The 13,371-nt window shown below is 45.0% G+C and overlaps 1 protein-coding gene across 2 annotated transcripts; it reads right to left on the bottom strand.

Moving 5' to 3' along the window:
* Window positions 1–2,731: 2,731 nt before the first annotated feature.
* lnpa (limb and neural patterns a) lies at window positions 2,732–11,942 on the bottom strand. 2 transcript variants are annotated; one of them, XM_053877764.1, is made up of 13 exons: window positions 11,514–11,721; window positions 11,274–11,338; window positions 11,018–11,059; window positions 9,861–10,048; window positions 9,730–9,788; window positions 9,624–9,664; window positions 6,857–6,940; window positions 6,244–6,295; window positions 5,960–6,181; window positions 4,993–5,098; window positions 3,981–4,051; window positions 3,547–3,705; window positions 2,732–3,365 (listed from the first exon to the last, which is right to left on the bottom strand). In XM_053877764.1, the coding sequence occupies exons 2-13, from the start codon at window positions 11,298–11,300 to the stop codon at window positions 3,202–3,204; spliced, it is 1,215 nt and encodes a 404-aa protein (XP_053733739.1). In that variant the 5' UTR covers window positions 11,301–11,338; window positions 11,514–11,721; the 3' UTR covers window positions 2,732–3,201. The 2 variants fall into 2 exon arrangements, with proteins under 2 accessions (XP_053733739.1, XP_053733738.1); XM_053877763.1 differs by lacking the exon at window positions 11,514–11,721 and adding an exon at window positions 11,761–11,942 and having other exon boundaries at window positions 2,733–3,365.
* Between the last annotated feature and the right edge of the window lie 1,429 nt (window positions 11,943–13,371).

Here is a 13,371-nt window from a genome sequence, read left to right as displayed (position 1 = left end):
TTTTCCTCCAGGGTTCACGAGGGCGAGCTCTTTCATTTCTTCAGAGAATTGTTTCGCAGGATTTCAATCTGGCCGCGCGGAGATATGACAGAAGGCAATATCACCAACACTTATGTTTCTGATCTGCCACGTTTCTGCGTATAAATAAAAGATCAGTGTACGTTTGAGTCGCGTGGCCCCCAGTGTTCCTGCGAGAGGGACGATGAACCGCTGGACAGAAACGCGCCTCTCGCTTGCTCGGAATCACCCGGGCGCCAGAGTTGGAGGTCGTTCGTCAAGATTGAGAATCAATTAGTCTTGCCAGGACGGTGAGGTGGAGGGGACCCGGTCGCCTGAGGAGCAGCCAATGAGGAGTCAGATCTCTGCTTATTACTGTTCGTTCATGTAAAGAACTGCTGGGCATACAATCTAAATATAGTATTTATTCACTGTGATAATATTTACACAAATAGTTCAATTAAATTCACTCTCAAAAACTGCTCTAACATCATGAAAACAATAATACGAGGAATAAGAATAATCCAGCAAAAATAAAAAATAAAAATCATCCTCTTAGTAGAGACCAGATTGTGGGGTCAGTCTCAAGTTAATAGGATAAGAGCTGTGAAATTAATACTTTATTAAAATAAATACATATAAAAAACATCAAATATTGTACAAAAAAGTAAAAATCATCCTCTTAGTAGAGACCAGATTGTGGGGTCAGCCTCAAGTTAATAGGATAAGAGCTGTGAAATTAATACTTCATTAAAATAAATAAATATAAAAAACATCAAATATTGTACAAAAAAATAAAAATGAAAACACTAAAAAATTCTGAAATTGTAAGTCATTTTTTGTCAAAAAAATAATAGTTCATATTTGTCCCTGATTCGGTGTCTGAGAGCTCCCCAATAATCTGTATGTTTTTGGACATTAGGAGGAAACCAGAGTGCCAGAGGAAACCCACTGAGGCAGAGGGAGAACAGGGGATGCAGATTGACTTGCTGGATTTGAACCACTCACCTTCGTCTCGATTCATAATCTGATGCGGTTCGATCACGCTACGAATGAATTATCGACTTCATATTAGAGCGACAAGATGCAGCGCACCATAAAGATGGAGGACGGAACCGACGTCACATGAGAGCAGTGAGCGCCGCCCACCCTCGTCCTATTGATGTCCCATTCTTTTCCCTGTTTGGCTCCTGTCAGAGGTCAAGCTCCGCCAGCAGCACGCGGTGGAATCAGCCGTTACTGTCGGTGTCACAGTGATGCATTACGAGGCCCCGGAGGTCGCGTCTCTGTAAACATACATTATCAAAACCCAGCCGACACGTGGGCCGTCCTCCTGGCAACAACACTTACAGTGCAGCTGGAGGAGGAGCGGGGTCACATCAGCAACTCTCGCCGCCGCCATCTTGCAAATGAAGAGGGTCAAGCAATCGAGAGCGGCCGGGCGGCGGGTCGCCGCCATTATGTTCGGCTGTCTGAAATGATCAATGGGCCAAAATAAAATCATCACAGAGGAAAATTGGTCGGCTAATGAGAACAGACTGTTTAAATGTTGATTCGCACCAGGACGACACAAACGCCTGGGCGGCTTCCATCATGGCGGATCAGGGGCTGCGCTTGTCTTTCCACCGCGAATGAGCCCGGCTGCAAAACGCTGATCGAGCAGGAACGACGTCGGACTCAGGGGGGAGGAGGGGTGAAGAAGGTCGGCCCTCACAGCGATGGGCAGTGATCGGGAGGAGAAGAAGAGAGTGCAGACAGGGTGGAGACGACCGTGACGTCACAGCGGCAGCAGGATATGAGTGTCAAACTCAAGGCCTGGGGGCCAAATCCAGCCTCTCGGGTCACTTTATGAGGCTGACGTGAAGATCTTTGTACACGGATATAGGAGAGAGGAGAACAAAAGGAACAAGAAAATGAAGCATAGGAACCAGAAGAAAAACAAGAACAAAAAATTAAAGCTGAACAAGAACACAGTTCTACATGTGCTCTCGCGTCGGTGTCAACATGAACGCATCTAGATTCAAGACGATCTGAAGTTTCACTCGCGCCAATACGTTTTGAACTAGGGCTGCAACTATTAGGTGACGTCATCGATAACATCGACAACAAAAGTTTGTCGACGTCAAAATCTGTGAAAGAGTGTTACATGTTTGGTCTGTGACGCCACACACCCTCCAGCTAACAGCTAGCATGTCGATTAGCACGGAGCTAACTTGTAAGAGGAGATGGATTTGTTTTGAATGATGTCGCGCACGTCACATCTGCGCTACTGGAGTGATTTATTTTCTTACAGTGATCTAGTGAAGTGTCCTCGTGTCTCTCCTCCTCATGATAACCAGAACTGAACTAGGCAGCTACAGTGAACACATCGTTTTAGATTATTATTCAAGTAAGACTTTTCAATGTGGATGTTGATCAGATATTTTCTATGGGATCCATATAGTGATGGTTTTAAATTCTGCTCAAGGGCCAATAAAGACCTCGGTTTTAAAGAACTGGAGCTCTCTGTCAAGTGTTTCATGCTTCACAGGTTTAATTAATAAAAGTCATTATTTTAATCTACTTGCTTAATAATGCATGGTGTCGCAGTATGACAGTGAGATGATTTAAGCAACTTTAGGTGAAACAGAAATTCAAAATAGGTCCAAAGAAAGGTGATCGAGATTAGCCGACTAATCGAAAAATAACGAATAGATTAGTCGACAACGAAAAAAGTTTATTTTGAACCACTATTTTGTAACTTCACTTCCTTGATGTGGTGAACAAAGCAAACGTGCGCCAGTATTCTTCCAAGTTTATTAGATATTTACACAGAAGATGCACTGACACGCTTAAGACTCGTCCACATGTAAAACAGTTGTGTAAACTCAGAGATTTCAAATATAAAAAGGCACTTCAGGCGGGAGCTCAGTACCGACAGACCTCTGCTTTGAGCCAATAAATACTGTTTGTCTTTTGCTACTATGGCTGTGTAAACATGTGGCGCCGCCGTCTCAGATATGCATAAATAATCTTCAATAAATACAAGGTTTTGTCTGTTCCTGCAGCAGCGCCCCCAAAATATAGCACAGAGAAGAAGAGAACAACGACCTTGTGACCTTACGACTCTTGGCTACAGCCGATCCTATAAAAGCGACTCTGCAAGCTGAGGGCTGCTTCAACTCACGGCGACGGCTTGAGATAGTTCCTGACATGATGATGCCGCTACTCCACCTCCATGGCGGACAGATCCTGCTCGCCGTCCAGCTTCTCCGAGGACGGTTCCTGAGACTCTGGAGTGTTTTGGCTGTCGGAGTGCTGTTCAGTTGTCGGAGTCTCGGGTTCCTGGGGGCCAGCGACGGCCGACACGTCGGCCGTCTTTCTGTTCTCTGTGAATGGAGGGATGAAGCGTCATGAAACTTTGGAAGGAGGACGAGACAAGACCAATAGAAGGCGATGACACAAAAGACGTGAGGACCGTCCAGGTGAGGAACCGGACTCGTGGCCTTCTTCACCCCGACGGACCTCAGTCCTAGCCCCATCACTCGCCCTCCGGATCTAACACGATACCTATGATGGAGCAGTCAGCCTCCGCCTCAGAGCCAGAAGACACGGGCGGCCCGTCAGACGTGGGCACCTTCAGCTCAGCGCTCACCTCCGGCAGTCGGGGCGCTTGAGGTCTGATCTTCCTGGCGGGGTTCAGGAAGTAGCAGTACGCACAGCGAAAGGCTGAAACGACACGGCATCATGCATTCACCTCCACTCACTGACAGTGTCAGACTTGGATGAGCGGACATCAATATGAAGCCTGGACAGAGAAGCCCCAGCGCTTTAAGACTGATGTACGACTCTGGTTTACATATTCAATCTGCAATTTGCTTACAGAGGTCGGTGATGGCGCAGCGTTTAACAGCAGCGTGATTTACTGAGCTGCCAAGTGTTGGAGGGTGAATAAATAAATACACAGAGTGTGATTGAGACTGACAGAGTCTCACGTCTCTTACCAATGAATTCAAATTCCTCTTTTAACGCCATGCCATTGTGGGACAGACACTGCTGACAAATCAGAGCGAATCTGAGAAGAGGAAGAGACAAAGAGAGCAGGAGTGAAATCATCTGCATTAGCTGAGCCAGGCCTTTTTCTGACGGAGGCCTGGCACCAGCAGTCATTTCAAACTGTAAACTGTGTTTGTTGAGGAGCATTAGAGGAGCAGGGTATAGATACAGAACCTTTGATCATGTGACCCCAATCTGAGCAGAAATAATGACAGAGATTTAAATACACGTGGAGAGGACAGGGAGTGTTATAGATGGAGATACAAAGAAAAGGGAAGTCAACCAGGGAAGTGAGAGGTGAGGGGTAGAGAAAGGGAGGAGAGCGAGAGAAGAGGGGTAAAGGAGGAAGAGAATGAGGAGGAAGAAGAATAGCAGGAAGAGAAGGAGGAGGAGACGAGAATATGAGAACCAGGAGGAGGAAAAAGAGAAGTTAGAAGATGTGAAGGAAGAGCAGAGGAAGATAATGAAGAGTAGCAGAAAGAAGGGAGGGGAAGAGGAGAAGAAAGGGGACGGAGAGAAGAGACAATAAGAAGGGAGAGGACACAAAAGGTGGAAAAAGAAGGAAAAAAGTTAAAAGGTGTGAAGGAAGAGACGCGGAAAAAGAGGAAGATGAGACGTAAATGAAGAGAAGCTGGAGGAACTGGAAGAGGAGAAAAAGGGGATGAAGAGAAGAAGAAAAATGAGGAGGAGACAATTAGAAGGAAGAGGAGACATAGGTGGAAAAAGAAGTTAGAAGATGTGAAGGAAGAGCAGAGGAAGATAATTAGGAGAAACAGAAGGAAGGGGGAGAGGATGAAGAGAAGGACAATGAGAAGGAGACAATAAGAAGAAAGGAGACAAAAACGGGAGGGAGCGCAGAGGAAGGTAGAAGGAAGGGAGGAGATGAAAAGAGGATGGAAGACACAAGAACAGGAGAATGCATCAGAGGAAAAGACGGAGGAACAAAGGTGCACCACAGACCTGTTTGAAGGACCATCTCCAACCAGATACTCGATGACTTTGTCCATGGCGCCTCTCTCCCTGGGGAGCACGGGCCTGGCCAGAGGAGGACCGGGAGGGTGCATCCCTGTTCCCCACCAGACAAGTCATCAGAAGCTCTTCATGACTCCGCGCCGGATCGACTTGCAGAGCACGTGCAGAATCCCCGCCGGGTCGGCGAGTGCTAATTAATATCATCTAACATCAAGAGCGATGATAGGACGATGACTGGTCATTTCTGCCAGACTTGGCAGCGCCTCTGCGTCCTGCTGCTTATTAATCTAGCAACATATGGAAACTCTGCGGTGACTCTCTGTATCAAGTGGCTCTTCACTTTCCACCATCTCCGACAGGAGCAGGTGATGCCGAGTCATGTCAACCATTTGCGAGGTGTTGCCAGCGCCAAAGGCAATTTCACTGAGCATTAACAGACACTTAGTGAGATTCCAGCACCACTGCCCAGAGAACAAGTACAGGTCTGGCTAATTCATCATGGCTAATGTAATCCTGCGCCGCCGCCGCTGCCGCCACCGCCGCCGCTCACAGTTGGCAGCGTCCTCTCCCAGCTTTATTTCTTTTACTGTTCACGCTGCCTCATTTACAGAGCATTTAGAGAAGTGAAATAGTTTCAGACTTTTTTTTTTTCCAGCCACTCGCAGATGTCCTTTTGCAAAAACAAAACCCCCGGCGTGAAAGTTTTTAGCCGGGTCTTAAAAATGATTACACTCGTGATCATTACATTCAGAGTTGCACTAGAGTCTGAGGAAGGTTTAATCTTCCAGCAAGTCAAGCCACGTTGCTATAATTGCACATTACATATAGACCCCCCTGGTCCACGCACACACGCGCCGCCGAGTCGGGGCCGACTGGGGACGAGGAGCCAGGAAGAGTAAATCACACCTTAATCGAGCACATTATGATGTGGTCCCCCTGTGTGCAGGTAACTCACCGACTGCAGGAACAGGTGTTCCAGGGGGCACAGGCTTCCTCATCAAGCTCTGCTGAGCAGCCAGAGCAGACAGGCTTCTCTCTGGGGGTCCACCAGGAGCAGAGTGGGAAGATCGTCCGGGGTAGTTTGGCCCGGCGGCCAGCGGAGGACGGGCCGCGCTACCGCCTGCCGGATGCACCGCCACCAGGGGGGCTTTTGGGGTGACATTCCGCTGACGGAGCTCTAACACAGGAAACGTGGCAGTGAGTGAAGGCCACAGCAGAGGGAGGACCTCCAGCCATTACCTTGCCCAGGTCTGGGGGAGGACTGAGGACCGAGAGGAGTAGACTCCAGCTCCTGAAAGGAAGACGACACTGTAGACAGCTCCGGAGGAGACATACTTCAGAGAATCAACTCACCATTTTTTTCTTACAATAAGAAGGAAGAGGAGACAACAGACGGAAAAAGAAGTTAGAAGATGTGAAGGAAGAACAGAGGAAGATAATGAAGAGAAGCAGAAGGAAGGACAGGGAAGAGGAGAAGAAAGAGGATGAAGAGAAGAAGGAAAATGACAAGGAGACACTAAGGAAGAGTAGACAAAAGACGGAAAAAGAAGGAAAATTAAGTTAGAAGATGTGAAGGAAGTGCAGAGGAAAAAGAGAGGAAGATGAGACAAAAATGAAGGGAAGCAGAAGGAAGGTGAAGAGGATGAAGAGAAGAAGGAAAATGAGGAGACAATCGGAAGGAAGCGGAGACAAAAGATGGAAAAAGAAGTTAGAAATGAGAGGAAGATATAAGGAAGGGGAAGCAGAGCAGAGGACGAAGAGGAGAAGAGAAATGAGGACGAGGAGACACAAGAACAGGAGAATGCAGCAGAGTATATAATGCATGCAGAGAAATATTTAAAAATCAGCTCACCATTTTTTTCTTTGAGTCAGGGTCAAATCTTTCCAGAATCATCTTGGCGTTTTTATACGTTTCTGTCTCCATTACTTCCTCAAGCTGAAAACAAAAAAAACATGTTCTTAATAGTGGCCCTGAACTTCTCAGTCCCATCTACAGCAATCTGAACCTGGGGGGGGCGCCACTTGAACGGGTCAATGTGATAATCACATGCATGTTGCAGGTGGACATTGTCAGCACCAATGTTCTAGTTCTGACTCCCCAGGCTTCAATTGTGGCAGTGTAATATGACAGTGTTGTGAGCCTTTGCTTTGGCTTGCTAACATGAGCCAGAGTTTAAGAGAAGAATCTCTTGCTTTCTTTCTGTTTGGACGTGCTGGAGTGAAGAGTGACTATCGTCAAGTGTGTCGTACTTGCCTCTCAGAAGAGCAAGTAAAGTTAGTATTGTTGTGCGGCGGCACTTCAAGGTAGTCCTGGAAGTGACACTCCATCTCAGCATCTTCTCCAAAACAACCAAGGCACACTGACAGTCAAGCTCACGCTCTGTGGAACCTTTCTAGAGCAGGGGTTCTGAAGCTTTTCTGATTTGTTCCTCTTGATTTCATGTGTGACAAACAACCATATTTAATCTACTTACACATAAACAAACCAAAACCTTGTGAAATGACATGAAACCATGTGATCATCACAAAGATATTTGTCATCGAAAAGTTCAACCAGCAGCAGAACCAGGTCATATTCATCAAATTGACTAAAGAAAAAAAATACACTTGATGCAAACTGTTGAGAATATTGGGCAAACTGAATAAAATTATGAATAAAATGAATATAATAAAACCGTGTCTAAATATCATAAAATAAAAATAATAAAAATAATATCTTATTTAAACTCCAAAGAAGATAGAAGAAAGGTGTAAATGAAAGTATCACCATAAAATATTCTAGTTCTACTCTATTCAAAACTGCTTCAACAGGTGCTCACATGAACTGTTTTCACTATTGGGTGGGCATCACTTTATCAATTTTTCTTCTCAAGAACTTCTCCATAGTTGGTAACTATCACAGATTTGCAGCTGTCAAGTCAATTCACTGACTCACTACTGCCACCATACATGGCTTATCTATTAAAAAACTTCATTGGGTCTTTGCCGGTCAACTGGATGGACTTGACCTCTCCAGCATGTTCCCGGTTATTTCAAAGCCCCAGCCACTTCCTGAACGCTCTCCCTCACAACACCCTTCATTAGGTTTCAAGTTTGCCTTATCAGATGAAAAAAAAAGATTGGAATGACAAACTAAACACGCACTTAGCAACACCTAGCGTGACATTACAAGTGACTGAGGACATGAGTTCGACTGTACATCTTCATATAAAAATAAGCAGCAAACACTTCTAAATGTTTGCATTTAATATGAAGAATAATTACATTCACTACTTCGATAATGAAGAGTGTGAAAATCCATCAGCCCTAATTATTGGAACTTATTAGACTTGACAGAGGGTGACAAGCAATTTCTCAGATTTATTTCTTTCCCGCTCTAAATGCTATTAATTAAAGAGACATTAGCGAGGCTCTTCACTGGGTTAACTCATTGTACCAATCAAACGCCATCTGCACACATCCCAAACTCGCACGTTTGCCGCTACGAACTGCTGCGGAATAATAAAAGCAATTCCACGCGGAGAAGTTGGAGCCATTAAAAATTCAAATTGAAGCGCAGTTTGCAGATTAGTGTGTTCAAAGAGGAGCTGATTCAGAGAATAAACCTGAACGACGCTGAAAATTAACACCCATTTAGAGAGATATATTGGAATTTCAGCCGCGACTTGAGAACATTTACACTCCAACCACGCAGGGTGACTCTGCAGTGCAAATGAAACCCTTGATATTAATGAAATTAACTTCATAATGGTAACATTTTTGTTTAAATATCAAATAGATTAACTTTTGGTGCAATAAAGAAGCAAATCCAGCTGCAAATTTTCATCTTTTTAACCCTTTAGGCGACAGATTTTTCAATGAAATACTCAACTTTAATATGTGTTTGTAGCCTGAAAACTCTTAAGAAATGGAATTACAGTGTAAATGAGAAATGACCTAGAGTTGGGGACGGGAGTAAAGTCCCTCATCTAATGTGTTTATTATGACGTCACCAGGTGGCAGCCATTGTCAGTGACATAACTTTTACAGATGTACACTGATAGCCTTCTGGCTGGGTGGGTGGGGACGTGAACACGATTTCTACCGGGTTTTTCTCCCCCTCAGTCGCGCTTCTTCCACCACTGTTTTGTCCATGCTTCCGTCACAGAACAATGTATGGTGGAAGGGCCCTGCTTCCTCATCGCTTTCAGTCTTCAAAATATTAACACTCATCTCCAGAATACGACTCAGTCAAATTCGCTCTCTTGTTCTACGTTACTCTCCGAAAATATGGTGACACCTATTATCCTTTGTTATTCACTAGTAAAGTGAATTTCTCTCTGTGAGATTGATAAAGTGTCCATTACAAAAGTACAACCTCCCTCATCTTCTCAACCTCACAGGCATGTATCAAGCCCCAAATACTTCAAACTTCAATTGTAACAAGCTCACAAATGCTGCTCAGATGAAAGTTATAGGTGTCCGCTACCTGCTTGTGCGAAGTAGTAACTACATCAGTCTCTGTATTTGCAGCTGGGCTTGTTTAAATGCAGCAATGTGGCCTGTCACAAATGTAACAACTGAATAGCTACATTGTTGTATGTGCTACAGCTTGCTAAAAAAAAGAAATTACAACTTACTATTTTCCTTTTCTGTGCCTTGAGATCTTCCAGTTTGTCATCTTAAACATCAAGAGAGCAGTGTTAGGTTGACGTCCACATCAGCAGTAAACATCACAAATCTTACTGTTCTTCTCAGTTCTCCGAGAGAAAATGATGATCAGGGCTTTGCGCAACAACCACACTCTGTTGGGAAAAGAGGCAGCGATTACAAGAATAATTGGACCGAAAGCTGAGGAGTCTTCCACCGACACTTACAGCAGTGGAAAGACCAGCAACGGAAGACAAAGAATGAGTCGGCCCATTAACTGCTCGGGCAGGTACCAGAAATAAACCACCACACAGGTGAACAGGTAGAGGAGCGAGGAGTACAGCAGGAGTCGGCCCAGCCATATTTTCAGCTGCCGTTGATTCTTTTCACTGTATTCCTCCAGAGCCTGGATGTCCTGAGGAGGCGACACGGACAATTCATACACACATAACTGACTTGCTCCTGTCATCCACCATGTTCTGCATTTAAACATACGACCTTATCACCTTCATTTCACAGGAACTCTGATCTCATTTAGCTATCTAGGTAAGAGCAAATTAATATTCAGACATCATAACACGTGTGGTACACTCTGCTGTTTAATACTGTACAGAATCATTTCATAAAACATTAATAACACAACTATTTTTTTTAAATCATATCCTTGCAAACATAGCTAAACAGGTGCCTCAAATCAGGGTTTACATGACCACTAGCATGAGGTCCGAAAATGCCGAGCACCACGGTTCCATATTTCACTGCCACCTGACCTCTTCAGTGCATGTGTACAGGCGACGTCTCCAAGGACAGCGGCTGGAAATAGCACAACACTAGCTTAACTGTTGTCAAGCGCTAAAGCTCTATCAGTCAACGCTGGAAACGGACGGCACACATTGCCACCACTAACCTTTCATGAACGGCTGTGATGAGACACAAACCCTGGGTCAACTTTCAAGTTGGCTATGCAACTGAAGTTTAAGATCGTAGCTATGTAAAATTATAAGCACCAAGAATCACACACTTTCAGTTGGGACGTTTCATCATAAGTTCTTTCATTGTGGTGTTTGCACTTTTTGTCCAACAGATTTGCGCAGTTCAATTCGACTCCGCCTCCTTCCAAAATAGAAAAGTCTCATGTTCTCAGGCAAGCAGAGGCCAAAGCCAGTGCCACAGTGAGGCAGGTTTTTGAAAATGTTCATGTTGAAATCAAGAGATTCTAACTTAAATACGTTATGAATAAGGACTTTGTCTTACTCTAAGACAACACACATGATCCCAATAGAACATTGAGTGGGCTCCAAACATCATATACATCAGTCTAAATCTGGCTAAACTACTCATGACACACTCCCTCATGACATGTAACAATGAGCACCAGGCGCACCTTCTCGATTCCTTCCAGCAGGTCAACAGTGGACGGCTTGGCCTGCAAGTCAAAGACTTGAATCAGTGAGTGAATTCAGATCAGAGGTCCAAACATGTTCCTCTTTAGATCATCAACGCTGCCGTGACACTTGTTTATGAGGCGTCGATATGAAACAAAGCCACCGACACATGCGGAAGCCGTTTAACTTCATTTTCTAACAATATTGCACTTCAACATATGTTAGAAAGAGACACACAACCAGGCGAATACACACCCTCCACCGAGAGATCACAGCCCCCATGGTCGATGCGAGGGAGACTCCCCTCAAAACTGTACCACCTGTTGACAAAACGATGAGACGTTATGCATCACAGATCAAAGCAGGCGGATAAAAACAAAGCAAAGACGTGTAGCTCTGCAGGCTAACGCCACACACGCCCGTGACGCCTGCGCAAGTTCCGCTGCTAACTAGTTCGGAAAAGTTTTACAATGAACAAACGCGACTCCCACTCACATCGACTGCTTGAAGGCGAAGTCAAGAGCCGTATATCGCTCCCTAAATGCCTCAATATAAATCCTTAAACCACTCCGCTGACGCGTAAGCCGTATCAAACTAGCTAACGCCAACTAGCCACCGAAGCTAACGTGCTGCACAGAGTTGGCAGTTCCACTTTGGAACGAGCGACACGTAATAAGCACAACACGCTGAACACGACTGGATATTTGGGTTTAAGAAAGTAGAGCCACGGAGTCATAAATACCTTGGTGACGCGGCGACTGGTTTCAACAGGCTGCAGCCCGGAGTGCCGTTCCTGAGTGAAGGAGGGGGAGTGTCCGCCGAGCCGGACCCGAATCAGAACCGAGGCTGCTCAAGTGAAGGAGCGGCCACAACCGTCTGCTACTGTCGTGTGCGCTCTGGTCCACCCAAGTTTGATGGTGTAAAAAAGACTTGAAAGGTGTCAACAACACGTCAACACCGAAAGACGACTTCGGTTCTCCTCCACTAGTTCACAAGCTGTTGTTGCCTCATCAGTGATACTGAAGCTTTTTGAGGTGAAGACACAGAGCAAAGCAACACATGTTCAAGTGGCGGCCCCGGGGCCTTTGGTGGGGCCCGATCTGCTTCCAAACCGTCACATTTAAATGCACATTAACTTGTGCAAAGAGAATCTGCCTTGTACAGAACCTTGAGGTTAGAGAACATTTGCTTCCTCCTCATGCTCAATGCTTTTCTTCATGATGAGTTCATTTGTACACGGACACAAACCTTAAAGAAAGGACTTTTATTGACAGCTGATGGTCCTATCTGTCGATCAAGTGACAACAGGGTGTGACTGTCCCACGTCTTGTTCTGGTATCTCCTGAAGTCAGAGCTGGGAATGACGCCACAGCCCAGTTATCCGACTCGGAAAAGAAGACTGTGACATCCATGAAATCTATTCTCACGCGGGCCTCGTCCAGATATAAGCAACGATCAAGGAAACCCGCTGGATGTAGGGGAAACACAAATTCACAGGATGTGTTTTTCTGTATTGTATTGTTTCGTATTTATTATTATTGTAATAGTATTATTATTGATTGAAAACTTCTACTTCCTGTTTACGTGCAGGTCAGCCAACTTGTGTACATTATGTGTTTATTGCGTGCATGTCGTGTTCTTGTAAGTTCAAAACTGCCTTTGTCAAGGAAGTTGAAGGTTCATCTACACATCTGTAGATTAGCGCCATCGCCAGTGACGACACAGCTGACGTCAGGTTTGTTTCATATTGACATTGACAATGACTGAGGAAGTTACACACACAGCCAATGTTCTAGATGGTGTATTGTGTGTTTATTGCCGTCTTCACCTCTGAGGAGCAGTTTGTTTCCTTCCGTTGCTTAGACGAAGCTTCGGCAGTCGGATCGTAGACGAGCTAAATGGCTACATGCTAGCTTAGTCATGCTATTAGCCGCATTATCCCTGTTGTGTAGAGAAATTGGAATTTGTCTCCTGTAGTCGGACTAAGCTATTTACATGCATTTTAAAAGTCCGAACTTGAAAAACCGTCACATTAGTGAGGGGACATAGGCCATCAGCTAGTGGCAAGTTTAAATACCATGCAACAACCATGCATATTTACTGGTAGTTTTTTTTTTTTTTTTTGAACAAATATATGGAATTAGGAGCCACTTCTGTTGTCAAAATACAGGTGGCTCAGTAGTTTCGATTACACCAGATGTGTTCACCTTTGTGTATTAGTCGAATAAAACCTGTACCACCTCAGCCGATGTTGAAGACCCCTGGTCTATTGGTATGTGTTTATCACCTCTTAAATGACCTGTACACCCTCAAGAATCTGGACTGTGTGCACAGGGTAGAAGGCAGTATCATA

This window comes from Synchiropus splendidus, chromosome 10 (genome assembly GCF_027744825.2).
Source record: "Synchiropus splendidus isolate RoL2022-P1 chromosome 10, RoL_Sspl_1.0, whole genome shotgun sequence".
Lineage (NCBI taxonomy): Eukaryota > Metazoa > Chordata > Actinopteri > Syngnathiformes > Callionymidae > Synchiropus > Synchiropus splendidus.
The sequence above is the reverse complement of the archived record's forward strand: the minus strand, read 5'-3'. Positions and strand labels throughout refer to the sequence as shown.